A 27,272-nucleotide genomic window follows, 5' to 3' on the forward strand; every position below is an offset into this window, starting at 1 on the left:
GAAGAGACTTGCGGAACGAATTAATTTCGTCTTGCGAGGCACCACTGTAGTTGCATAGGTTCTGGTTCGACTAGCTCCCTGCACCGTTGCAGGTAGCGCTGACCCAGGGCACCAGCATAGGTCAGCCAAGGGTGAACACCTGGATAAGCAGAAAGCTGGGAACAGGCTACCTCCTCCACCCAAATGCCCCCATGGACTCAGGGGTTGACCAATCCATCAAGTCCCTGGATTCCTTTAATGGAATACCCTTCACATAGGGATGGCAAGAGCGTTCTCCCATCCCTATCACCTGAACCAGAGCCTATCCGCAACCTTACAAGTTGTGACAATTTGCTACGTGGCAGGCGAAACCCAAATGGCAACAGCCAATCAGCCAAGTGGGGAAAATTCCTGCCGTGCCCCTGTCCCAATGACAGACGACACACAACGGCATAGCAAGGTCAAGCGTGCATGTCCTAAATATAAGGAGAGGTGGACGGGTGTTCTGATGCACGCACCGAAAGAGGAAGCTCTGGGTCACGTGTATGGGTATATATAGGTCCCTTGATCCGTTTAGCCTGCATCCCATTGGCCTGATTGAACCCTGCATCAAGGGACCTACCAATCAGATGTTGTGGCTATCCAAACGTACCCACCCACAACACAGGGTTAGGTTGCCAGGTCCCACCGCAACACATGCCCTCTTTAAGGGAGGACCCTATTTGCTCCACATCTGTGAGGAGCCGAACTTTCAGTGAGACAGCACCTGTGGTTTGGAACTCCCTGCCTATTAACATTATCAGGCAGACACCATTGCTGTACTGTCTCAGGTAAACACCTATTTGTTTCAACAAGCCTGCCAGGACATATAACCTAGTTATATATACTTGTCTTTCAATCTTGCTGATTTCATTTGTATATTACTGATTTTAGTTGTATATTTTTATATACATCACTTTAGGAATTGTTGATTGGGGCTTTAAAATTATTCTAAATAAAAATGAAATTCCATAACTGGGCTATGGCATAAAACAGCATTGCTGCCTCTCTTTTGTCCATTTTCCAGTATATTATTTAGGTATTTATCCTTGGTTTTTAAGATTCTCATACAACAAAAAATAAAATAAAATAGCCAAACATGTATGGCTATATGGGGTATTGAGAGGTGGGGGAGACAACATCTGAAGCTGGATATTTTGGAAGTCTTTTGTAAAGCTCTTCAAGGCATGAAGGTCCAATTACTAGTAGGTACTGATATGACCTCTAAATGATTAATTTACACTATTAGCACAACCTGAAATAGTGCCATGAGAAACAATTCCATTTATGCCAGTAATGTACAATGCTGCTTTAAATTTAGAGAAATGTGGTTCTTCAGGAAGAGTCATTCTGCAGTTATGAGGAAAATCAGAAAACAATTCTGGCTGACTAGTGGAGGAAAGAAAAAAGTTTCACATACAGGTTTGTAGGTGATGGACGAGAAATATTGTAGTTTGTCAAGCATAGGCAAAAGTAGTCAGGGTTTGTCCCACCCCCATGAGCCACTTATATTCAAGCTACTCATTATAAAAACTCTGCAATTTTAGGAATTGGTGCCCTGAGTTCGCACATTTTTTTCTTCCCTCCCCAATCCTTTTGTGTCATGTCTTTTAGAATGTAAACCTACTGGTGGCAGTTGTCTTCTTTGTAAAACCCACACAGTGCTAAGTAAGCTTTGGGTGGTGACAATAATTATCAGCACTGTGCTTACAAGATAAGCAGAAAATCCAGCTCAGTATCTTGAGATGACTCCCCTAGTTATTATATCTGCTGAAAAAATGGATTCTAATTACAGTGCTCTTAAACTGTACAAGCGCAGGTAGTGTTTCAACAACATCCTCCTATGTAGAATGTTGTCAGCAGCAACAGTACCATCAATTGCTGTTGAGAATACCTTACTATAAATATGCTTTTAAGGAGTGAAACCTAATTTAACATCTTATCACACCACTCATAACTCAAAATGAGAATGTACTCTCCATAAGACACTCCAACACAGTATTGTTCAACGTAAAATGAATTTAGGAGAGCTTCACACTCTTGCTTCTTAGTTTCTGCTATCACTTTTGCAAGAAGGTTATTCATTTAAACCAATGTCTTTCACTCAGTTATATCTACATCAATTAATGTGATAGGCTTAATCCTGTTTCTGGAAATGCTTTTATGGAAGCTTTGGAATATAGCAAAGAACTTAGTCTTTAGGGGATTGGTGAAACTGACCAGAGAAAGGAAAAATATTTTCAAGAAAGCAGAAGATGTTGCACTAGGTATGAGTTGTATGCCTGGCAATAAGAGATGCATTCTAGGTTTATCAATATTGAGGTACGGAAAATGCTCTTAGCTGAACAGTAGATGGTACATGATGACTTCCATCTGAAAGGGTCCAGAATGCCCGTCCAATCCAAGCCTAACTCAGTCATTTAAATTTCCATCCCAGGTCAGGAGCCATATTTTGTGGATGAAGCCAACCTTGTATTTAATAAACTATTCTGCATATGGCAGTAGGCACTGGCCAAATGTCCTATCACCCTTCAAGTAAAATCAGGTTAACAACCCACTACACTTAACACACTCGGCAATGGCTGAAAACCACACAGAGAAATCAAGTTTAGTTTCATGGCTACGCAGTTACTTTAAAACCAGGTTCTTCCTGGTTCCATCATGACACTTTAACCACTATATCACACTGGCTCACATGACCTTATACTACTTTATACCAGCATATTGTATTAGCTTTGTGTGATTTGGTCTTAAATATATTGCTAAAACAGAATTCCATGTCACACTGAACTACTTTGCAATCAGGTTTACATTTGCTTTTTAAAAAAATAAAAAAATAAAAAATGACCCAGCTAGTGTTAACAAAAGCTGCTGTAAAGTCACTGCTAAAACATCCCGGTTTCAGTTGTCTTTTATTAAAGCCATGCCATTTTAAATTTTACTTCTATAACCTCGGGAAAGGCATCTGGCTGCAGAAATAATCAAATCATTTTGCAGCAGAGGATACAAGCTCCTCCAGACTTCTTACCAGCTATTTAAATATTTTGTCTTTTGTTGCATTCCCTTTTCATTCTACCCAGAACACCTGAGGTTCTTGCAGCTATTCACATTGTTTATTCAGCTAATTAACTTACAGAACTCTCTCGTCATCGCTTTCCCAGTGCACAGTCTATCAAGCCTAAAATATTCTTTAGTAAACATGACACAATTTCTGGAACATCTATTCAGATCTACTGCTGAACCCGCAGTCGCTATCGTTATATTGTGAAAGAAGTAACAACAGCAACACAGAGAAGTTAAAAGGCAGTATAAGGATTCCAAGCATTCTAGTTCTGAAAAAGCTTTTAGTCCTGCCAAGTGACGCCATACAAAACTAATCTAGGGTTGCCGTATGTCCGTAATTTCCCAGACATATCCAGAATACTGCAACAGCAAGCAGTGTCCAGGTGGAAATGGGTGAGATGTCCAGGACAATCCAGACGTATGGTAGCCCATGTTGGCAGTGTCATACAATCCCCTATGGAACCCCTATGAAATGCCAAACTTCACATACAGTGGTACCTCTGGTTGCGAACGGGATCCGTTCCGGAGCCCCGTTCACAACATGAGCAGAATGCAACCCGTGTCTGTGTGTGTGCAGGTTGCAATTCGCCGCTTCTGCGCATGGAGAAGAGTTTGGATTTGATATCCCGCTTTATCACAACCTGAAGGAGTCTCAAAGCGGCTAACATTCTCCTTTCCCTTCCTCCCCCACAACAAACACTCTGTGTGGTGAGTGGGGCTGAGAGACTTCAGAGAAGCGTGACTAGCCCAAGGTCACCCAGCAGCTGCATGTGGAGGAGCGGGGACGCGAACCCGGTTCACCAGATTACGAGTCCATCGCTCTTAACCACTACACCACACTGGCTCTTAACGTCATTTTGAGCGTCTGCGCATGCGCGAGTGGCGAAACCCAGAAGTAACCCTTCCGGTACTTCCGGGTCGCCGCGGGACGCAACCTGAAAACGCTCAACCTGAAGCAAACGCAACATGAGGTGTGACTGTACATTATAAACCATTTGCAAACTGCTCTACAATCTACTTCTCTTAGATCAGCTCCCAGTATCTAATTACATGGCAAGCAGTCCATGTGTGAAACAGATTTCATGGGCAAAATGCCATCCTGTATGTGCCCGTAGACATTTAGTCCCTTTGGTTTCACAGCACACCATTGCCGGTATAAAATATATACCAAGATGCTGTAAACTCTGAAGCAGTTAATTAACCTATTGAAATGCGCCACTGAAGGAAACTGTGTGGTTGAACTGTCTTCAGCAACTGAAACATAGGATGCTGTCTCATCCTACATCAGACCAACAATCCATCAATCTCAGCACTGCCTTTGCTGATGGGCAGAAGCCTTCCAAGGTTCAGACAGGGAACTGTTCCTGGTCCACCTGGATATTTCTTTACATGCAAAGCAGATGCTCTACCTCTGAGCTATGGCCTTGGGTAACTTAGTGATATGGCATGTGTTATTACCACCTGGGCAGACATTTCTGAGGAAGTCAACCACTCTTGTCTGTCAAGTTTCTCAGTCCAGCAGCAGGATAGCTCTAAATGATATGGGAGAGAAACTGTCTTACATAAAGTCAGAACATAGGTCCTTCCAGAGCTGTATTGTGAATAAAGTTTTGTTTTTCTGCTGCCATTTTCTGCCTTTCAACATTCATTGTAATTTACAAAGTTGCTTTTTATCTTACCGTTGTATCTTCGATTCATGTATAATTACATGCTGAGTAAAAGAAAAGGCATGTTTTTAATTGTCTTTCACTTCCTATATTTTGTCAGTGCTGAGTAGTCGGGAATTATTCCTTAACATTCACTAAAATTGGTAACCATCAAAATGTGTCTGGTAATATTTTTATCTCTCTGAAGATTCTCCTGTCCCCATGGGACAGTAGCTGTAGCATGAAGGAGGGGAGGGGAAGGTTTAAGAACTCAGCCTCTCTGTTGCTTAGCAACCAGTGATGTCTTAGAATAAAATGAAAGGGGAAAGTACTTGCCTGGTATTCAAGCACAGCTCAAATCCTAGTGTTTTGCATTGTTCAGAGTTTTTGGTACAATTTACACTGAAGATGGTCATGTCAGAATGAACTGCAGTAACAAAGGCTACAGCTGCTGAAATTTCATCTCCTACAAACTATCAAAAGGAATGAATGCAAATCTAGTGAAGGGGAAATTAAGACTTTCATACATTTCATACAATCTATATACAACTATTAAATGTAAGGTGATGTGTCCTATATTGCATCCAGTCATCTTAGGATCACCATCACTTGCCTTTTCTCTGAATACTAATAAGTCAGTTTGAAAACCAGCAATTAATTAATAGGCTCTGTTCAGAGACATCAAGGTTCTTGTGCGTGCCAAAAAAGAGGAAAATCAAGCAAAGGAGGGAGGTCGTTGCCCTTCATTCAAAACTGACTAATGCCTTTTGCAGCATTTTAGCTAGATGCCAGATCTTGAAAGCCTCCTGTGTAAAAAAGAAAAATAAATTAAACACGGGAATTCAATAGGAATTCCAAGCAATGAAAGGGCCCGTGGTAAATTAATCATTCTTCTTTGGGATCCAGCTGCAATGCAAGCTGTATGGCTGCTGTGTGTTGAATGAAGATAGTGCATAAACGGTGGTGATTGTGTAAGATAGCATGAAGAATGCGTACAAATTTACTGTATAAGACTGGAATTTCGAATGTCACTCGGTCATATGCATCATCTCTGACTGGAGACAATACATCCTGATCAAGCAACGCACCCAAACAATTGTATGTATCACATTTGCCAACTTCACTTGGAGGCAATGTATACTGATTCATCAATATACACTGTCAGTTTGCAAGCTTTCAGCGTCTTAATGTAGATGTGCACAAATGCTTTCTCCGCTCAATTCACATTAACTTCAGCATATCTGCAAAACCTGCAGACTGTCACCTCTAGTTAACTGCACCCAACTACTTTAATTATACTGTTTGTGTCACAGACAATTGGTGTGGGGTTTTTAAACCTATTTACTTGACTTCCTCATTGTTTCCTGCTCTACAAATGCCAAAGGAAATCTACTTAAATAAAAGCAATACTGTTCTCATTCAACTTGTTAGTTCAAGTAAAAATCTTAACTATATATAGCTTGCAGAGCCAGTGTCCTGATCACGAAACATAGCCTAGCACTAAATAACAATGCACAACATATAATGCCAGCACTTCAAAGTATTTTATGGTGAAAAACATTTCAAAACTTCATTTTTAAGTGTTCTTCTGCTTTCAGGAAATCTACAACAGAAGCAGTCTTCAGACAACTATGGATATGCCTGAGAGGAGACAGGTCCTAGTCCTTAACACGTTCACTGCAACGTCTTGACAAAGCCTGATTATGGGATGGTGCAAGGTGGAGCCAGTGGATACAACTCCAAAAGTTATGAACATGGAGGTCTGAAGCAGGGCCAGTAGATGGAACCCCACACCCAAGAATAGATTGTCTCAACAAGGAATGTTCAGAGCAAGGAATGTTGCTACATGAACAGGCAAAGAAGTTTTTGTTAACTGGAAGAGTGTGCCTCGTCTTCCATGCCATCACATGATGACTAACGTATTTGTTACTTACGCAGGTAAGTAAAAATGTTCATGATCTTGTTCCATTGGTGTGGCTGGGTTATAGAGGCAGAACAGGGATCCTGCATGTGCTGCACACTGCACACCCCATTACACAACAGCCTCTTTGCCTGGGCTGGTTTAGGTGTTCCTTAATGTGGAGCTGGAGGACCCTAAAACAATTTTAATGGGAGACTTAAACACACTGAATCTGGTCTCGGTGACAACCATGGGACTGCCTCAGTACATCATTGGCCTGATACATAGCTGTTGCAGGGCACACAATTGATCTGGTTTTTGAATGGACTGTTGTGGCAATGGTTCCATAGTTCCATAAAAATGGTTGATCATTTTCCGATGATATTTTAACTGGGTGGCATTTCTCTTTGTAGGAATGTGGGGGCTATTGCAATAGTCTGCCCTGGTAGATTTCTGAATGATCTGTGGTATTTTACAGATGGTATAGCTGCTATAGCGGCCCTGGTCTCCCTACAGCATGAGACTCTTAATAGCAGGCTCGTGGGTTCGAGCCCCACGTTGGGCAAAACATTCCAGCATTGCTGGGGGTTTGACTAGATGGCCCCTGTGGTCCCTTCCAATTCTACAATACTATGGACATAAATAGGATTGTTCCTAAGTTCTCTCTCCATTGCTATAGAGACTAGAATTCACACTGGTTTCCCAGTGAGCTTCAAGCAATAAAAGAAGTTGGGTGATGACTGGAGCACAAATGGTGCAAAACTCTCAGTGAAGCTGGCTGAAGCAGGTTGGAGCACATGATCATGAATACCATGTGCCAGTAATAGCCATGAAGAAATCCTACTTCACCACCATTGCACCGTGAAGGCTCTAACTGTAGAGGAAGTTAGGAAAACTCTTCAAAATCCTGACAACACTGACATGAGACGCTGTACCTACTGAAATTCCCTGTTCTGCATTTATTAAAGGCACAGGTCTCTTAACATGGAAAGTTTGGCCATTGTTAGTCTGTAACCACTATAAAAAATATCATTCCCTACTTAAAAAAACAAAAAAAGAAATCAAAGAAGCTTTCAGCCATGAAGCTAGCTAACACTAGTAATTTCCCCAAAGAAACATATAAAGACAACAATGCAAGGTATCTATTATTCATTTGTCAAGTGCAATAGAAAAAAAATGTAAAGAGGGAATAGTACAGAGAAACCCAATTGTTTTCATTACACTTTATTGCCACATTGATCCATCTGAGACAAGGAAAGAAATATCCTGTTTTCAAAATTACATATACTGCAGGAAAGGATGATAGCGTATTTGTGGAAGGATTAACAGTTCTGCCCAATTCTTAAGGGGCAACTTGCTTATTAAAATTCATGAACAGCCAAATAATGGTTTCCCTCTCCAATGCAACAACCATCTTCATTGCATATTTTATTTACAAATTAGAGACCACATATACAAAGCTTAGTTTGAGATGCAATAAATTATTAAAAGTGTGCAAACAACAAGCTGAACTGCTTAGGACATCAGTATGGAAAGAGTAGAATTTGCATATATGGAGCACATTCAAGGGTTCTTTGAACCCCACCGATAGATAGATATGGGCAACGCTGGCTGACCAAGCAAGACACCACAGCTCTTCCAAAACATGTACTTGCTTTTGCTGCTGCTAGCAGAAAACTCCTCCCTCCAGCCTTTTCCCAGCTGAATGGAGCCTGGTCTAAAGGGTGGAGCTTAGTCGTATTATTGGCAGTCGGCAGTCTCCCCGTTGAAAGCCTCATCAAATTCCATGGCTTTCCAACAGTCTACATCGTGATCACACAGAGTTCTATTGCTCTGCCTGCCTCCGTCAAAACCCACATATCTTAAATGCCAGCCTTATATTTTCCTCTATCAATAGCTCATGTGGGGGGCTGTAAATTTAGCCTCAGGTAGATGACCATCTTTAAAAGATGTGTCCATTCCAGTGACTACATAACTAGCATCATCCAATTTTCAGGCAACATAACTCTGAGTGGACTTTGGAAGAGTCTGCTTTACAAAATAGTTCCCCCCCCCCCTTATACGCACATCTCTTTGGAAAAATAATCACATAAAATGTACATCTTACTCTGCAGATCTATTTACTATTGATACTGAATCCCATTTGCTGAACAGAATGATGGGCATAGGTTTACACTGACCTGTACCCATATTAGCACTGAGAAGCGAACTCATCACAAAGCACAAATTGGATTCTATTTCTCCCTGAGAACCAGTTGCAATCTCATTTACAGAGCTCTAAACATTTACAGTACTAATCCCTGCTAATCCTTCTCAGGGACCTTCAATGTCACTGATCATCATCCTAGGGGTCAATAAGTATTTTTCAGTAAGACCTGCTCCCCAACTGGCTACTGACTTTTGATATTTTCCCCCCTTTTCCTGTAGTGTATGGGATGTCGCTCTGCAGGAGTCAGCACTAGGAGCAACAGATGGAGGATACGGTACGTGAAGATTAGGACATCAAGATGACTCAAGTAGATGAATGTATGCCATGTTTATCATAATGAGGGATTCAGAAATCCAGGGCATACATTTCCTAGTTGGCCTGTTTGTCCTTTCTCCTGATATTGCTTTGCAGGAGTTGGGTGGGAAATATCTGCACATGCATTTACTATATTTTCATAAGATTACCATTCAGGTGAAGTTCCCAACTGGTATATACAATATTTCTGCAATAAGCTTTCTTAATATTATGGGGGGGTTTTGTTCATTTTTGAACCCAATGCCTTATGTGGCAATTTCCTTTTGGGGGAAGATTCTACTTCTGCTACATTGGGGAATGTGCAAAAATTCCTTCTCGACCACCAGAAATGTTTTTCAGACCTCTGGGTTGATTAAAATTTGCCTGCTCCTGAGCCAAAGGGGCATATGTGCCTATAGCAGCCTAGGAGCCAGAATAAATTAAGAAGTATTTTCCATCATAATGCGGCAGAAATTGAAGAAATATCTCATACACATCTTGCTGAAAGCACAAGCACTCTCTTTGGGTAAAAAGTCAACAATACTAGGGTTGTCCAAGAGGCTTCATATTGCTAGGACCACATTTGAAATTACAATCCAAAAACAAGAACTATAACATCTTGATATACTGGAACACACAAGCTCCAACTACTTCAAAACACTTTCTTCTCCCCAAGTAGAACATCACTTCTTGCAAATTAAACTTCCTCTTCTTTAAGCAGTTTAAGTCCCCTCTTCCTTCTATACTCCTCATACACACTCCTCAAAAGTACGAGCCACCGTTTCAGCTGCTGGTGGGATTCCTCCTCTTTCAAACCTTTCTAAATGGTTACAGTTTTAGTACTAAGCTGTGCACACTTCTCCAAACCCAGCGCTGGAGCGCACATAAGTATTCTCTGTTAGAAGTGGCTCCCTCCTTCACAGAACAGAACCCCAGCACTATTTCAGCACCATAGACAGCTCCCTACATTCCTTTAAAATCTGCTCTGTGTTCCTCTTGCAAACTGGTGCCTATCCTTTAGAAAACTCTTATTCCTTCAGTCCAAAAGAGGGAGGGCGGTGTGGCCTCTGTAATCTGGGCCTGAGGGAACTTGGCCTCTGTGTTTCTTAAAGAAAAACAAATAAGGATGCTTTCTCATAAAAACTACTAGAAGAAGTGATTGGCTTATGGTTTGAATATGTGTTTAATTCATTTTTGTTATGAAAATATTAATTAATAAGAATCAGATGTGTATAAGATACTCATGCATGCATGCATGCATGCTTAAATTACCAATTATAATTTTAAGCATGAATAATAATAATAATGTTTCTCCAAAAGCTTAGCATTTAATATTAATTAAAGAACAAACCTGTCTGCAACCTTACAATCTTGAGAAGGGGGGACATAAAAGGAAATGGGTGGAAGGAGAAGTGACAGAAGAGAGATAAGAAGGTGGTACATTTTCAAATGTCATTTAGTTTTCAAGGAAGTGGTGCTGATGTTTCAGGAAGCAGTGAGTTCCAGAGAACAGCAGTAACATGACAAAAGGACAGATACATGAAATTAAAAGTATAACCTGAGCTTCAGCCGAGTTTATTTTTACTAACCTTTCAGCTTTAAACATCTTCACAGATGGATTTATAGGCTAGACAAAGAAGTTAAGCTATTTTTAATTCACTGCATTTCAGGTCCACTTAATCTCATCTACCAATATGGACTAGTCAACCTACCATTAATTATTTGCTGCATTCTTACAGCAAACTGCATAATTTGCATCCCTTCTATAGGTTAGTCTTATGGTCTTGCATATTTCTCTGTACTCCTCACGACCCACCTTTGGTCCACCTCTTTCCCTACATTTTTTTATATATAGAAAGGACTTCATTTAAAGCCATTAGGCAGTATAATATTGACTCATATAAATACATATTTATCATTTCAAATATACACTACATTTACAATTGTTGCTTCAGAGCAAAGACAGGTTTACTGAGCTGTCAGAACAATGCTTAAATCTTTCTGTTGCACTTAAACTGAATTATGCAGAAATTAGTCCTTCCATTGTAGGAAGGACCATTTGTTGGTCAATTCACTTCCTTTTCTGACATCTTCCTATGAAACTTTCAATTGTACAGCTTTTCTGATTTCTCTCCCATTTCACATTGCAGAAGCTTATTTTCCACTCCTGAATATAGGATACCCTCCAGAACAGGGTTCAATCCAACATGAATCAATCCATAAATATATGGAATAATGCCCCCTATTTCAGCTCTATTCTCTTTGTTCCCCCTGCCCACAAAACAACCATTTTTTAACCTTCTTTTTCTAGATAAATCTGTTATGCCTGGCAAATTCTAGCTAATCATTAAGATACAGTCTATTTACCTTAGTACAAAAAAGCACTGTATTTTCTATACCATTAATTATTGCTTTCTCACGTTTACCATATCTAGCTCATAGATATGTAACTACTATGCAACCCTTGTAGAATTTATTAAGCAATGATGAACATTACAAAATCAAATAGGAAAAAACCTCAAGAGCCCTTAGTGACTCTTGTCCAGCTAATGAATGGCCACAAATGGTTACAAATTCATTCTTTTGGTATCATTTATGAGTATAACTGTTAGGGGGCAGCACGTATAAAGAGGTGCTGCTCTTATCTGAATATTTTTTCTCAATCAAAGTTAATTTAATGGTAAGCTTTGTAGTAAGAATACAGGTTTTTGAACCTCAGGGGTATATGTAAAAATACTGATTAATTATATTATTCCATCCTTGTCACAGGCTAATTGTGAGGGTCTGCCTTCTGTGATTGTGGAAGGTTAACTGGCAATCCTTTTATATCGCTTCAAACACTTTGCTTAAAAATGGAGAGGTGTCTACATTTAATCTGTATCTGAGCCAAGTGTAAAGTGATGCATCTCAGGGCCCATGTAGTCTTAATGGGAGGTGACTGACCAGGAACAGGACCTTGGGGCTTTAGTAGATAGCTCAGTGAATCTATTGACCCGGTGTGCAGCTGCTGTGAAAAAGGCCAATTCCCTGCAAGGGATCATTTGGAAAGAAATTCAAAATAAAACTGCCGATACCATAGTTACACAAATCCATAATCAAGGGGAAGGAGATTGCAGAGTTTGGGACTCTTCAGTTGGAGAAAAGGTGAGGAGGAGAGGACATGATGTAAGCTTATAGAATTCTGCCTGGCATTGAGAAAGGAGCTAAAGACACATTTTCTCTCTCTCATCATACTAGAACAACATGGATATCCAATGAAGCTGAATGTTCAAAGATTCAGGACAGATATTTCGAAGTCCTTCTTAACACAGCTCATAGTTAATCTGTGGAACAAGAGGCAGTGATGGCCACCAATCTGGGTGTCTTTAAAAGAGGATTAGATACATTCATGGAGAACAAAGCTATCAATGGCTACTAGCTATGATGACTATGCTTTGACTCTGCCAATGGATGAAGCAATGTTTCTGAATACCAGCTGCTGGAAACCACAGGTGGGTTGAGTGGTCTTGTGCTCAGGTGCTGTTTGCGGGTTTCCCACAGGCATCTGCTTAGGCATTGTGGAACAGGATGCTGGGCAAGTTGGGCTTTTGATTCAACAAGCTCTTATTGTGTTCTTCCCAGCACAACTCAGTTTTGACTGGCAGGGCTGTAATAGGTTTGGAGCATCACATCCAAAGGACATTGCTTCTCATCCAAGCCATGTTTTGATCTCTAAAGCCAACTGAAAATTTGTCCTCGTCCATACCACGTGCGCACATGCACTCAAATAAACTCAGTACATGAGGAAGAAGTGATGCTAGAGGAGGTGATCCTGATAGTTGTACCTCATTGCTGAAATTTCCTTCTCTTCACTATCATTCAAGCCCAATAATCCTTCGGGAGCATAATAAAATCAATCTGCTTTGACTTTTGGTACCCATGGTTCGGTTCAAAGTGTTTTTGGGAAAATTTAACAGTTTTTGCACTTAAAATAATGTGTTTTTAGAACCTATTTTTTTAACTCTTTGTTTTAAGTCTTGCAAGCTAGGTGGGGGAGGAATCTAAGCAAGTACATATCTGGGGCAAAGCTTTCCATTAGCTATTAACACACCTTGACAAAGGATGGACATGGGGGGGAATGATATTGACAGTGCTATCAGATGGTGATTTATTTAAACAAAGAAGTTGTTACATTTGTCCCCTCTAAATGGTGCATTTAAAATTTAATCAGGCACGGGGGAGAAATTCCATCTTTCAATGACAGAAATGATCTTCCTGAACTGAGACAACTATAAATAATGAGTAAGATAACAAATCTGAACAAAAATTGAATGAGTTTGAAGCAAATGCCACTGCTACAATTCACAGAAATTCAATATTATCCAGAGATGAAAGGCAATACTAAAATATAACCATAGTTCCACAGGACTGGAAAGTCTCTACAGCAGCCTTCACCAACCTGATGCTTCCAGATGTTTTGGACGATAACTCCCATCATCCCTAATTATTAGACATAATGGCTGTGGTCCAAAACAACTGGAGGGCACCAGATTGGGGAAAGCTGCACTAAAATATCTAAAGAACAGAGCTGACAGTTCCTACATACCTACCTGGGAGTAAGCCACATTGTGAACTTAATGGAACTGAGTAGATACAACTGCAGAGCAGGTAAAACTTTTGTCACCACCTTACTGCTCTGCTTTTGCTGCTGCTCCCCGCTGAAGGGAGAAGAGAGATGTTAGAGCATTCCTGAAGGACCCTAGAACCACCATCCACCACTGATTTGGAGCAGCTGGTCCTGACGCCATACCTTTGGGTCAGGTGGGGACTTGTCAGGTCAATGTGAATGGCCTGAGTGCTAGGGAGAGGCACTGCATTTTTGTTTATCCGCTAGTTAGTGAGTGGGAGAATTGTTGTATTTGTTTTTATATATTGCTAACGTTTTTCTTATACCTGTTTATGGAACTGGTGTGCTCTTTTTGTTTTCCCGATACATTGTATGGAATATTAACATATTAGATGATTTCTTCCCCCTGGCTCCCCCCCCCCAATGATATAATGTATTTGCATATCTTTTTCTCTGATATAAGTTGCATGCACACCTTTGGGTGACAAGCAACTAATAAGTTTAATAAACAATATGTAAACTAATAAATAGAATTAAGGAACTGAGTTTATTCTGGGCACGCCTGATATAATGAGCTCCCAAGAGAAAAAAACCTAAGTGAATGTTACTTTTAAATTGTATTACATTTCTTTCACAAGAGTTACAGCGTTTCTTCTTAAATCTAAGTTGGGCTGGAACTGGTAAATGTACTATATCAGAATCACATTTTAAACCTAATTGTTAAGCTTGGCACCACTAGACAATGAGTGCTTTGGAAGTGTGAGATCAACGTACTGGTAAAGTGTGACAAACCCAGTAGCCTTTCATCAAAATTGCAATCAGGCAGATCACAATCACAAATCATTATGATGGTACACGGGTCTAGCATTTCAGAGCACTTTATTTGAAGCATGTCTCCTATCCATGTGTTACACAACATTTTGGATTCACTAATAAAAAAATTGGGGGGGGGGATGACTATGTAAAGCACCACAATTTTAATGTGCCTTTTCCAAGCAAAAGAGCATAGTTTTAGACCTGTGTGCCTAAAGTTTTTAAGATCAATTATTTTAGCTCACTTGTTTTACAAGATTCAAATCTAGGTTGATGCCAATTTAAGCCCACTGGAAGTTGTGTAATTTAATCTAAATCGTGTCCTCCCTAAAGAAGGCACGTGTTGCGGTGAGACCTGGAGACTGACCTCCAAGTTGTGGGTGGGTATATTGGACAGCCACAGCACCCAATTGGTAGGTCCCTCGTTGCTGGGTTTAATATGGCCAATGGGGTGCAGTCTAAACAGACTGAGGGACCTATATATACACCTATGAACATGACCCAGAGCTTCCTCTTTTGGTTCCTGCATCAGAACACACGCCCACCTCTCCCTATATTTAGGGCATTTTACGATTGACCTTGCTATGCTGTTGTATGCCGTCTGACATTGGGACAGGGGCACGGCGGGAATTTCCCCCACTCGGCTGATTGGCTGTTGCCATTCAGGTTTCGCCTGCCACGTAGCAAATCGTCACAACTTGTAAGGTTGCAGATAGGGACTGGTTCAGGTGATAGGGATGGGAGAACGGTCTCGCCATCCCTATGTGAAGGGTATTTCGTTAGAAGAATCCAGGGACTCAACTTGATTTGGTCAACCCCTGAGAGAGGGTTGTGCCCATGCCTGAGTCCAGGGGAGCATCTGGGGAGTGAACATAGTCGGTTCCCGGGCTTTTCACCTACCTCAGGTGTTCGCCCTTGGCTGACCTATACTGGTGCCCTGGGTCAGCGCTACCTGCAAAGGTTCAGGGAGCTAGTCGAACCAGAGCCTATGCAACCACTCACTTTTCTGTAATCAATAAAGTTGTGGCCTGAATTCTGGCAAAAATAAAACTAAAATTTGAGTCAAATGTGTGTTTATTTAGGGGGGAGGTCTCTGGGTCTGAACACGCAAATTCCTTAGATAGACAATTTTTCTCTGTGCTGGGATGTGTTTTGAATGCTATTCTGCATTTTGAAGCTGGTCTCCACTCCATTTTCACACAGGCCTGGCTACAGTTCAGTTTGGACCCTACTGGCTGGCTGGTAGTTTTGCTTGATTCACATGAAAGCCACTGAATAAAAGCCATGAGGTTAAGTTTATGTTATTTTGGAAACGTGCTAAGAGGAAGGCACACTTGACAAAGCCTCACCGTGATCAACTCCCACCCGGAAACCTATGTCCCCACTGTGGAAGGACGTGTGGATCCAGAATTGGCCTCCAGTCACTTACAGATTCATTGTTAAAACTGTGTTCATGGAAGACAATCTTACTCAGCTATGAGTGATTGCCAAAGAAGAAGAGGAGGAGAAAGAAGAAGAGGAATTTTGGCTTTTCACCACTAAGTTTAGGTCTCAATAATGCAAAAGACCTAATGAGGAAATACCTGCTGGATACTGAACAACAGAAGAGGTCCCACTTCAGCTCGAATAAATCTATGGTCTTTCAGCAGAGGAAGATAAAGTGAGAATTGGGCCATCAAAGTTCAGGAATGTAGTCAAATTTCTTAAGCCATGAGATTCTTTTCAGTCATACGTAAGGGCTAAGATATGCAAAGTGGGTATTCTGACTCTACCACTGGCAGCAGCTGTTTGTACTGCATTGCAAATTATTTTAAAAGCTGGTGCCATGGAGTTAAATGAGCAGCCCCCTAGATTACAGCCCGTCTGTCAGTACAGGAAATTAAATCCTTCCTATTCTCAATTGGTGGGAGTGTGATGTGTCCAACAATATATAGAAAAGCATGAGTAATCCAGAAATACACACTCTCTCTCTCATAAGATTAAATTATTAGGGGTTTTGAACATTAGTCTGCAGAAGTTTCTACATGAATAGCCCAAGAGTGTAAATATTTGAATACAATCTGACCTTGAAGTACAAATAGAAATGAAGCCCATTATCATCCAAAAATTAAATTAGGGTTTATAATGAAAAGAGTACTCCGCTATCAGAAATCATCTCTAGATGCAATACCGAACCATAGAAGGGGGAAAGTATGTGATGATTTATACAGTACTACTACTTCTTTTTTAAAAAAAACAACCACCAAGAACTATTTTTTAATTTTAAAAAAACTAAACATTTTACATAAAATACTCTGCTCAAATTGTGAAGATGACAGAAATTAGGAAGGTGTAACAAAGGGTACAGAAATAGAGGAGGAGATAAGAGGGAAACATTGAGGAAAAAAGAATTGTGTCTTCAGTGTTCATTTAAATCAGGGGTAAAATCCTACAAAACCTCAACAACTTCAATCCTAAAAAAAGGTCTACAACTTTGGTCGGCCCTCATGGCCCTTCACTTCATCAAATCTGGCCCTCTTGGAAAAAAAGTTTGGACACCACTGATTTTAAACCAACACTTAAGAAACCTTTTCAGTCCAAAGGCTGCATTCCCTTTTGGCTGATGTTCAAAGGGCCACATACCAGTGATGGGAGGAACCAGATACAAAACGTGGGTGTAACCAAAAGCGAAAGTGGGTGCAGCAATGTGAAAGAGGTCAGAGGTTTCTTTTTAAAAAAATAAATTTTATTAAGGTTTATAGAGAAAAATACAAAACTTAATATCATTTCCCGTTTTTAACCAAACCAAGATTTTTATCTAAATACAATACAAAGGGGGAGGGGAGAGAAATAAGAGAGAGAGAGAGAGAAAAGTTAAAAGAGAAAGATAGAAAAAATATTTAGAAAGTAAAGAACTTCTTTTTCTTCATCTGTCTGCTATATAAAAACAATCTTCACTTCATCCAATCCAACACCGAACAAAGCCACTTTCTATAAATAAACATTATCTTTAATCCTCAAATCCAGATACCTTTATTTCATTTTCTTCTTCAAACAAAAAAAATTTATGAGAGGTTTCCGGTCTTTAACAAATGTTAACAATGACTTTTCTCTGATTAAACATGTTAATTTTGCCATCTCTACCAAGTCTGTTAGTTTCTATATATACACACACACGAATTTCCATCCAAGCAAGCAAGAGGAATTATCCCAGTTCAGGAACACATTCCAGCCAAGGAAAAAGAAAGGCATGGAGCATAGCCAGTGAGAAGCTGTGGCTGGTGGAGGGGCACATCCCAAGGGGCAGCATAGAGAGGCCTGTGTTCAGCCCCTGGGAATGAAGTTTCCCAAATATAAAGCCATCCATATGTCAGAAGGCAGAGTATTGCATATGAATAGAACATACAGAGTGGAGGGATGATGACTATAAACAGAGTTGGTGAGTTAAAGGATACTGACAGAAAAGGTGGAACAAGGATTTGATAATAGGTTTGGTTGGCACGCATATTTATGGTATGACAAAACAAAAGTGCATAAAGGATTTGGAAACCACATATTCCGAAGATCTCTATATGGAATATGGGATAGGTATAAAAACCTATTGGAATGTAAAAACACCATGGTGGTTGTCACCTTGGAAGCTATGAGTGTACAAAAGATAAATATAAGTAAAAATTGGGCCACATATGAAAAGTTAGTAAGAGAAGAAGGAAATAATTGGAAAATTAAACCTTATGAAGAGGTAAAAGAATATGTAAATGATTGGTTGCACTATCGCCAAATTAATGAGATGTTTAAAGAAGATTTAAAGAAAAATGGATTTGGTTACACTAAGTAAAAATTTGAAATGGAAATATTAAATAACAAATTTAAAACATTGTCAAAAATGTATAAATTGCTGTTGGAATGGCATCTGAAAGATGAAGAGGCTAAGTCGGTTATGATACATTGAGCCAAAGATTCTGGTTATAATATACAGCTAAAAGACTGGGAGAAATTATGGAAAGAAGGAACAAAATTTACTGCATGCAATGCTTTGAAAGAAAATGTAATGAAAATGATGTATAGATGGTACATTACACCAGTGAAATTAGCTAAAATGTATAAAATAAGTAATAAATGTTGGAAATGTAAGGAAAAGGAAGGCACTTTTGATCATCTATGGTGGGAATGTAATAAAGTGAAAGGCTTCTGGGAAATGATTTATAATAAGATGAAAAAGATGTTGAAATATACATTTATAAAAAAAAAACCAGAAGCATTTTTACTTGATATTGTAGGCACTGACATTAAAAGACAAGATAAAAAACTGTTTTTATATGCGACAACTGCAGCAAGAGTATTATTGGCACAGAAATGGAAGCAGGAAGAACTACCAACGAAAGAGGAATGGCAGATGAAATTGATGGACTATGCAGAATTGGATAAAATGACAGGGAGAATTTGAAACCAGCGGGACCAGAAATTCTTGAAAGATTGGAGTAAATTTGAAAGACAACTGTAACCAACTGACTACGCTTGTAGGACTACAAGAAGTTTTGTGAGGAAAACTATATGAAATATTGCAGAAAAGATTCATGAGAACGGATTTTAAGTTATGGATTATTAAAAGTAATAGTTAGGATAACAAATGTAAGATTAAGAGATGAGGTTTGAAAATCATTAGACGTGGTTGATGGAAGTCTAAGGCTAAAATAGCCAAAATGTTGTATAAGATGAGATGTTTTGTTTGAAGATATATGTAAAAACTAATAAAAATGTATATTTAAAAAAAAGAAAATGTGGAACATAGAATAAAAAGAAAGTACAGTGGTACCTCGGGTTAAGTACTTAATTCTTTCTGGAGGTCCGTACTTAACCTGAAACTGTTCTTAACCTGAAGCACCACTTTAGCTAATGGGGCCTCCTGCTGCTGCTGTGCCACCGGAGCACGATTTCTGTTCTCATCCTGAAGCAAAGTTCTTAACCCGAGGTACTATTTCTGGGTTAGCGGAGTCTGTAACCTGAAGCGTATGTAACCTGAAGTGTATGTAACCCGAGGTACCACTGTATTGATGGTCAAGAAGGGGAAGGGCCGTAGCTCAGTGGTAGACCATCTATATTATATGCAGAAGGTCCAAAGTTCAGTCTCCAGCATCTCCAGATAGTCCCCATCTGAAACCCTGGGAAGCCACTGCTATTCAGGATAGACAATGCTGAGCTAGATGGACTTAGGTTCCTATGAGGAAATGCGAGCACTTGAAAGCAGGAGTCAGAAAGGATCAAAACCCGAAAGCCGAAGAACACATTATGGGTGGCAATGAGAATTAGACAATTAAATATACAGTGCATTAAGTACATTGGGAGACCTCAAGCATCGTCCAAGCAGTCTTCCACAATGGGACTTCTCATTCTTCTCACGAATGCTTCTCCCAGGTGCACAGGGGCCTGTGTGGGAGGGAAGGAAAGAAGATCCATACTGCCAACAGAAATGCATTCCATGGGAAGGCAACCACAGCCGAATACTTAGCACGTTACTGACAACATGAGAGATAACCAATGTTTCAGTTCTAACAGGAGAAAGAATTTAAATTTGAACCTGGAGTACTGTGTTTTGGTTGAAATCTTGGCAAATGGTTGGCAAAGTAAAACTTTTTTTTTAAGTACACCTGTAGTACATGAGTCTTATTCACAAACAGCGCAAGGCAGAACACACATTCGACTACAAAGAAATGGCATACCATCTGTCAGTAGGACATGGCACATAGAAATGAATGAAACAGGAAACGGTGGCTGTCACATTTTGTGGCAGGGCATAAGAATGGTAATACATGGTAGAACTCAAATCCATTAACTTGAAATATTATTGCCAAGTGGCATGGAGTAAGTGGTTGGAGGACTACAGCACTAAAGACAAGTGCTGGTGACACAGAAAGCCATTCCAGAAATTCATTATTTCTGAAACAGAACAGGAGGCAAGTTCCTCAGTGTCTGTACCAATGCCAAACCACAGAAGGCAGAGAGGGTTTAAGCATTCAGCAAAACAAAGCTGAAGATGTCAATTAATTGCACAGCCTATTTCTATGCATAAAATCAAAACACAACTGATAAATCAGCTACATGAGAATGAATCTGAAAGTTTCAGTGATGGGTTTAAACGAACCGCAACAGAATGATTATTTTTTTAATCAAGTTATTTCAAGAAATCAGAAATAGGAAAAAACAACTCATTTTAATTTGGCCATGGTCACCCAACTTAACACATTAAGACTGCTGTCCTATACACCATGAGTTGGAAAGGCTGGTGTCAGGAAGGCTTCCATGCACAGCTGCCTGGCTGCTGTATATAATAATTGCTTTTTTGGATCATTTAGGGCCAATTCAAGCACAGCCTTTTCCCTCCAGGATACAGCCTTTACACTAAGGCTGCTCGTCTCAACTGCACAGCAGCAGTTTTTTAAAAGCATTCCTCCTGAGGGAAATACGTGTAAATAATTGTACTGGATTTTAAACTCATACAGTGGTACCTTGGTTTAAGAACAATCTGGTTTAAGAACAATTTGGTTTACAAACTCCGCAAAACCGGAAAAAGTGTCCTGGTTTGAGAACTTTACCTCAGTCTAAGAACGGAATCCGAATGGTGGAAGGCCACCAGCGGCGGGAGGCCTCATTAGGGAAAGTGCGCCTCAGTTTAAGAATGGTTTGGGTTTCAGAATGGACTTCTGGAACGGATTAAGTTTGTAAACCAAGGTCCCACTGTAATTTGGTACAGCAGGAAATGGTGGCTTTGTTCCTCACACGTCACCATGTAACACATAGGTTTATGTTTATTCAATTATTCATTAAATTTCTATACCACCCTTCATCCAATGATCACAAGGCAGTTTACAACATAAAAATACAAAAATGTATAATGGAATAACAAACAAAAACAGTAACGCGCCCCCCCCCCCTTGCAAAGGATAGATTACTGGATTTGTCTTGATGGCACACAACTAAAAAAAAAAAGATACACTACCTAATACATGTACCCCCCAAAATAATGTGCAGCAACAAGTTGCATGGATTTTCTTCTGCTCTAGACAGACACCAGTTGCCACAGCAACTGATTGCTTGCAACTTTTCTTAAAAAGTCAGGCATGATTGGCCATACTGGCAGAAAAGAGCTGCGTACTTTTTAAATATTCTGAACACACTTTTAAGTTCACATATAGATGTCATTTTACTCTGTTAAGACAGCATCCTCGCCAATGTGCTAAAGAGGGTGTAACACAGTTGGTATAACATTCCATAAGTGGTGGCTATGTGAACAAGTGCAGCCATTCCGGGAAAGAGCATTTATAGAAATAAGCAATATTACAAACTAGCAGGTACACTGTAATCCAAGTCTGGGTTTACCGGCAATATTCAAAGAAGACCAGTTCAATTTACAATACAAGGAACTTACTACTTTTCTTTCAGTGGCAGCACGATTCCCAACATGGCACACAGAATTGGAAAGGACTTGAACATCTACAAATCACCTGATGGAGACGGACTGTATGGACAATTGCTATATCAGAAAAACTGACAAAAGGGTGCACACCTTGGAACAGCACACATGATGCAGATGACTTTGTTGAAATATATGGTAGCCGTTCATAAGCTTTTCTAACAAACATTCCAGCAACTAGCATCCACAGAGTTCACAAACACAGTTGTGGCAGGACATGATAAATTTATCATCTGTCCCAGAAAGGAGTGGGGAGGTACAAAGAAGAACTTTGTGTTGTGATTATAATTTGTTGAAAACCAATAACAATCTCTATTAAAATATTTATATATTGAATGCATCTACTGTGTCATCATTCTTGTTTCTCCTTCCAACAGTGCTGTAAAATGCATCCAAATTTGTTATACACTGTGGCTATTTTAACAACCCTACTGCAGAGTGTTTTGCTTTAGCTACCAAATTTTTAGATGAAATTGCCTCTTACTCTGAACCCCAGTTCCCAAAAAGTAAACTGCAATCAGATACAAGTATTGTGATACTATTACAGATATTGGGGTGGGACAAGAGAGATGTGCATTTAAGCATTTATCTGTCCTAGAGATGCCATCTAACTATTGCAATGTGGTTGTAATTCCTATATTGGAGTTTCCATCTTCTTCTAAATAAAAATTTGTCATTATTTCTGCTGTCCCATCAATACCTTCAAAAGTAAACTGTCCTGATGACTGAATCATGGATTTACATCTTACTAGTTATGGGCAAACTTAGCCTGAGCAAACAAAAGCTGTCTCATATGTTTCTACACACACACACACACACACACACACCATAACAACTTATTGGACCCTATACAGCCAAAGTTAAAAGCATTTAAGAGAGATCTACAGGCAAAAGCATTACTTATCCTGTTGAAATAGGTGAGCATCTGAATACCATGTTCCATCTGCATGGTGATGTTTATCGAAGCGCTGCTGAACAGGCTACACGCATCTTTGGAAGCAAGTGGGGAAATGCATGCATACCTATGGCCACCAACTGACTAGCTGCTGCAATCCATTGATTAGGGTCTCTGGTTTCAATGGGAAAATTCCAATATATTTTTATGCTTAACTCAGATTCATAAGCACTCGTAACTTTATTAACCTGAAAATCCTTTCTGGTCCCTTACAGACATTCCTGAAAGCAATGCCTCTTTCTCCAGGCCACAGACAGCCCACCCACAAGGCAAAGCGAGGTAATTGCCTCAGGTGGCAGGATCCACCGGGGCAACAGATCAGGCCTCCAGGAAATGAATCACCAACTGCTACCGCCTCTGCAATGGGGCAAGGACAGCTATGGCACAATCCTTGGAGGTCAGATCTGCTTCCCCACCATGGCAGCTCCACAATGCTGCCTCTACAGTGGCCTCCTGGCTAACAGGAGATGCTTTGTCTCCAGGGAGAGACCATCAGCAGTAGCTCCTGTTCACCAAGAGGCTGCTGTGGAATGAAACCTCTAGAGACTTCTTGGTGAATAGCAGGCACTGCTGGTCTTTTCCCAACACTAGAGGATGCCCTCTGGAGTCTCTTGGGCTCTGCACCCACCTGGCATGATTCAGAGTAGACCCCTTTCCCCGCAGTGGACTTCGATCCCCACTTCAACTGTTGGGTAAGGTTGCTTTGATTCCCACCGCATTCTCATTGTAGATCTTCACTCATCCCTTCTTCCCAGTTCACCTCCAGTGCCAAAATGTTTTGGGCCAGCCGTGCTCCAGGCCTTTGCAAATCAGCATTAGGCTGTTCTGACATTTAGAAGAACAATTTATCTGTGTCACACATATTACAGTATATAGCCATCAGCAGGCAGCACCAACTACACTAGTCTCTCTTTCTCTCTCTCCTAGCACAGAAGACCCCCTGTGAACAGTCAAACTCTTGTTAATGAGACTGCTAAGCTAGGTTAAAAAAACAACAACAATACTCCAGTTAATTCACTTAAATCTAATTGATTTGACACAATGTGGTGGACTTGCATGGCTGAAAGGAGGCAAGAGATGCTCTCTAAAACAAAACACATAACTTTCTTTCAGTCTCTCTCAAGAATTGTTCCCTAATAAGTTCAATAAGCAATATCTGCGTTGCAGGGGGTTGTTTGTTTTAAATCTCCAACGCTTTCGTCCTCCCTGCATCCACAGAGGCTACAGCTTTGGTGCTGGTGTGTTTCTTTTAACAATATAAATAAATCAATAAAGGAGAAAGAGTATCATGGCACTTGACTCAGGATAATCCTTCATGTATCAGATGAAGTGGAAGGTAGTTCACATAGAAGTGTGTAACATAATAAATTAGTTGGTTTTTATGCTGTCACAAGACACTCTTGATCTTTTTACTGCAACAGCTACCCCTCTGGAAAAAGAAAAGAAAAGAAAGGTCACAGACCCTTCTACCATTCATCCCAAAACGAAAAAGAAAAAAATGCAGAAAGAAATGCCCTCTGCATAATAGTCCAAGCATGTTTTAAACAGAGCTCAGTGAGTCTTTCCAAGTAAGTATGAACAGGACTGAAGCTTCCACCGATTGTATCCAATCAAATCAAACCAAACTGACATTTTCTTTTCTTTATTCCCCCCATGGAAGGGATGCAAGTACACCATTTTTAAGTCTACATAGTAATAATCTTTTTTCACCAAAGTGGAAAAGATTAAAAGCTGTATATTAAAAATAAAAAAATAAAAACCAGAGCAAATGGGGATTATTAGTAAAGCCTTTCAAAGCAGTTTTCAGCCTTCATTGTATTCTTCATAAATAAGAAATTGATTTTTTTTAAAAAACGCAGCTGCTCAAGTTATATTTTACCAACGCATGACGATTCCACAAAACGGACAGTCAAACCACAAAACGACTTGAAGTCTAAGAACAAACCCTGATCTTGACAACAGTGGCAAAAAAACCCCACTGGTATATTAAGCACAGGGGCAGGATCTGTAAATAAAAGTACCGAAATTGTTCTCCAAAAGAAGGGGGGCGGGCGAAAGAAAGCAACACTAAAATATTCAGATTTAACCTTGAGCACAGCAGAAACATCGCTCTGGTTTAAGTCAACCAACAGTTAGCAGAATGCTTGAAAGGTTCACCCAACGAGACCTACGATTCTGACAACCACAAAAACCCATCATCGCTGAAGGGGAAAACCAAGTTCAGCTTTACCGAGCCTAATAACCTACACGCGAAAGCCATGGGGGGCGCACCTCCTCAAGGTGCCCATCATGCCCTTCGTCGTGAGCCCTCGAGCATTTTGCCCTCGTTCCCGGCGCCGCCACCCGCATCCGCAGTGACGGAGAGGCGCACGGAGCCCCAGCCGTCTGGTCTGCCCGTGTGCGCGCAGACAAGATGCCCGAGGACCCCTCTCGCTACTAGAGAGGGCTGGAGAGAAACGGCCCGGGGCATCGAAGCAGCTGCTTAACGCCAGATCGACATGGAAATTGGGAGTGAGGGGAGGTCAGGGAGGAGATCTGCATGGAGGGGCTTAATAAGGCAACCAGACGTGACTGCACGAATCAGATGGGAGAGGGAGAGAGGGAGATCTCTCCTCCAGCGAGTGCCAAGAGGGGAAATTGCACAGAGATAAGAGAGGAGGCGAGGGGAGGAGGAGGGGATCCGGCGAATCCACAAGCAGATGGAAACCCAGGGAAACGGGTGGGAGAAGGGAGGGCGAGAGATGAGACGGGCGGAAAGAGCAGGCAAGATCGCGAGGGGGATAAGGAGACATGGCAGCCAGAGGCTCGCCAGGCGGGGCGCCTCCGAAGGGCTCGGACGGGCGGCCAGCAAGGCGCAGGCGAGGCACGTCTCCGCGCCGAGCTTACCTGGCAGTCGCTGCCGGTGACCCCCGGCGGGCAGGCGCAGCTATAGGCAGGCTGAGGCGAGAGGAAAAGCAGCGGCAGGCGGTGAGGCACGGCGGGCAGCTTAGCCAGCGCCGAGGAGCAGGTGCCGTTGTTCCGGCAGGGCTGGCTGAGGCAGGGGTCGGCGGGGCTGTCGAGGGGCGCGGCGGCGGCGGCGGCGGCGGTGGGCCCGGCGAGACAGGCGCGGCGCTGGGCCAGGCTGAGGAGCAGCAGGAGGAGTGGGGCGGCGCGGGGCATGGTGGCGGCTCCCGGGGCGAAGGCGAGAAGAGAGCCCGGCGCTCGGTCCTCCGGCTCCCGGCGAGAAGAAGTCGAGGCGCAGGAGACGCCTCAGCTGCTGCCCGGCTCTGGCAACGCGCGGGCGGAGACTGGGGAGGGAGTGGCCGGCATGGAGAAGCGGCGGCGGCGGCGGCGGCCGGAAGAGGGCGCTCCCGCCGAGCGCAGCGCCGCCAAGAGCGCCCTGGCGCTAAGAGGGGCGCAGGGCGGGGACGCACGCGCGCGCGCCCACGAGCAAGCTGGGGCCTCGGTGGGAGAGTTCACCTCCGGGGCGCCATTAGGCCACTGAGGGGTAATAGGACGACAAGGGCCAGCTGGGCAGGATTCAAATCCTCAGCCGGCTTGTTGGGTGACCTTGGAGCCACCTCACAGGGTGGTTGTGACGAGATGGGGTAGGGCGGGAAGGGGGGAAACCCATGTAAGCTGTTTTGAGCCCTGTGGAGGGAGGGCAGAATAATGAACAACTCCTGCTCCTCTCCATGAGTACGAGAGTGTGATTTGCAAGGCCGGCTCCATTCCTTCTGGCTGTCCTTGGCTGCTGTGCCTCTTTCGTCGGAAGTGCGAGGAGCTGTGTGGGCCTCGTGGGCTTGAGGTTGGCGCACGAAGGAACCAGCTGGTGCGCCTAGAGAAGAGGCAGGAAAGGGGGAGCCCGGAGGCTTCTTCCTGAGGACATCCGGCGCCTGCTTCTGAGTTGCAGCCCATCCTAAAGCGGCCGTGAAACACGCAAACACACACGCGTGGACGTTTCCCTGTCCCTTGACAGCAGCGGGATTTATGCCTCACAGAAGATGGTGTCCTTGTCCCCAGTGAATTTGAAAAGGTGTGACTGGTTCGCATTCTCAATCAGTCAGGGTTTAAGAAAGAAAAATAAATCCTATGTACCACACTTAAGTTCTCAGACCGTGGGTCGTCCTGTAGCTAAAAAGTCGACACCATACACCTTCGAAAGGAAAGTTGTTACGGGGTTTGGGGAACCTCAGTGATTTGCAGAAGCACATAATAATCTCCCTCGGGTGGGGGAGTGGAGATGGACCCCCAAACAGATTGCAGAAGATTAGTTATGCTCAGTGAACAGAATGCTGACTGTTGTGGGGGATGAAAGGAGTACAGTAATGAAGTTAAT

The 27,272-nt window shown here is 41.8% G+C and overlaps 1 protein-coding gene across 1 annotated transcript in view; it reads right to left on the minus strand.

The window, feature by feature from the left end:
- DNER (delta/notch like EGF repeat containing) overlaps positions 1 to 26,243 on the minus strand; it is a 109,092-nt gene extending 82,849 nt beyond the window's left edge. Inside the window, exon 1 of the mRNA XM_081861545.1 lies at positions 25,841 to 26,243. Coding sequence (XP_081717671.1) covers positions 25,841 to 26,113 — 273 coding nt within the window. The 5' untranslated portion in view covers positions 26,114 to 26,243. The remainder of the gene's footprint in view (positions 1 to 25,840) is intronic.
- Between the last annotated feature and the right edge of the window lie 1,029 nt (positions 26,244 to 27,272).

Source organism: Podarcis erhardii (assembly GCF_964252035.2).
Source record: "Podarcis erhardii genome assembly, chromosome: 5".
Lineage (NCBI taxonomy): Eukaryota > Metazoa > Chordata > Lepidosauria > Squamata > Lacertidae > Podarcis > Podarcis erhardii.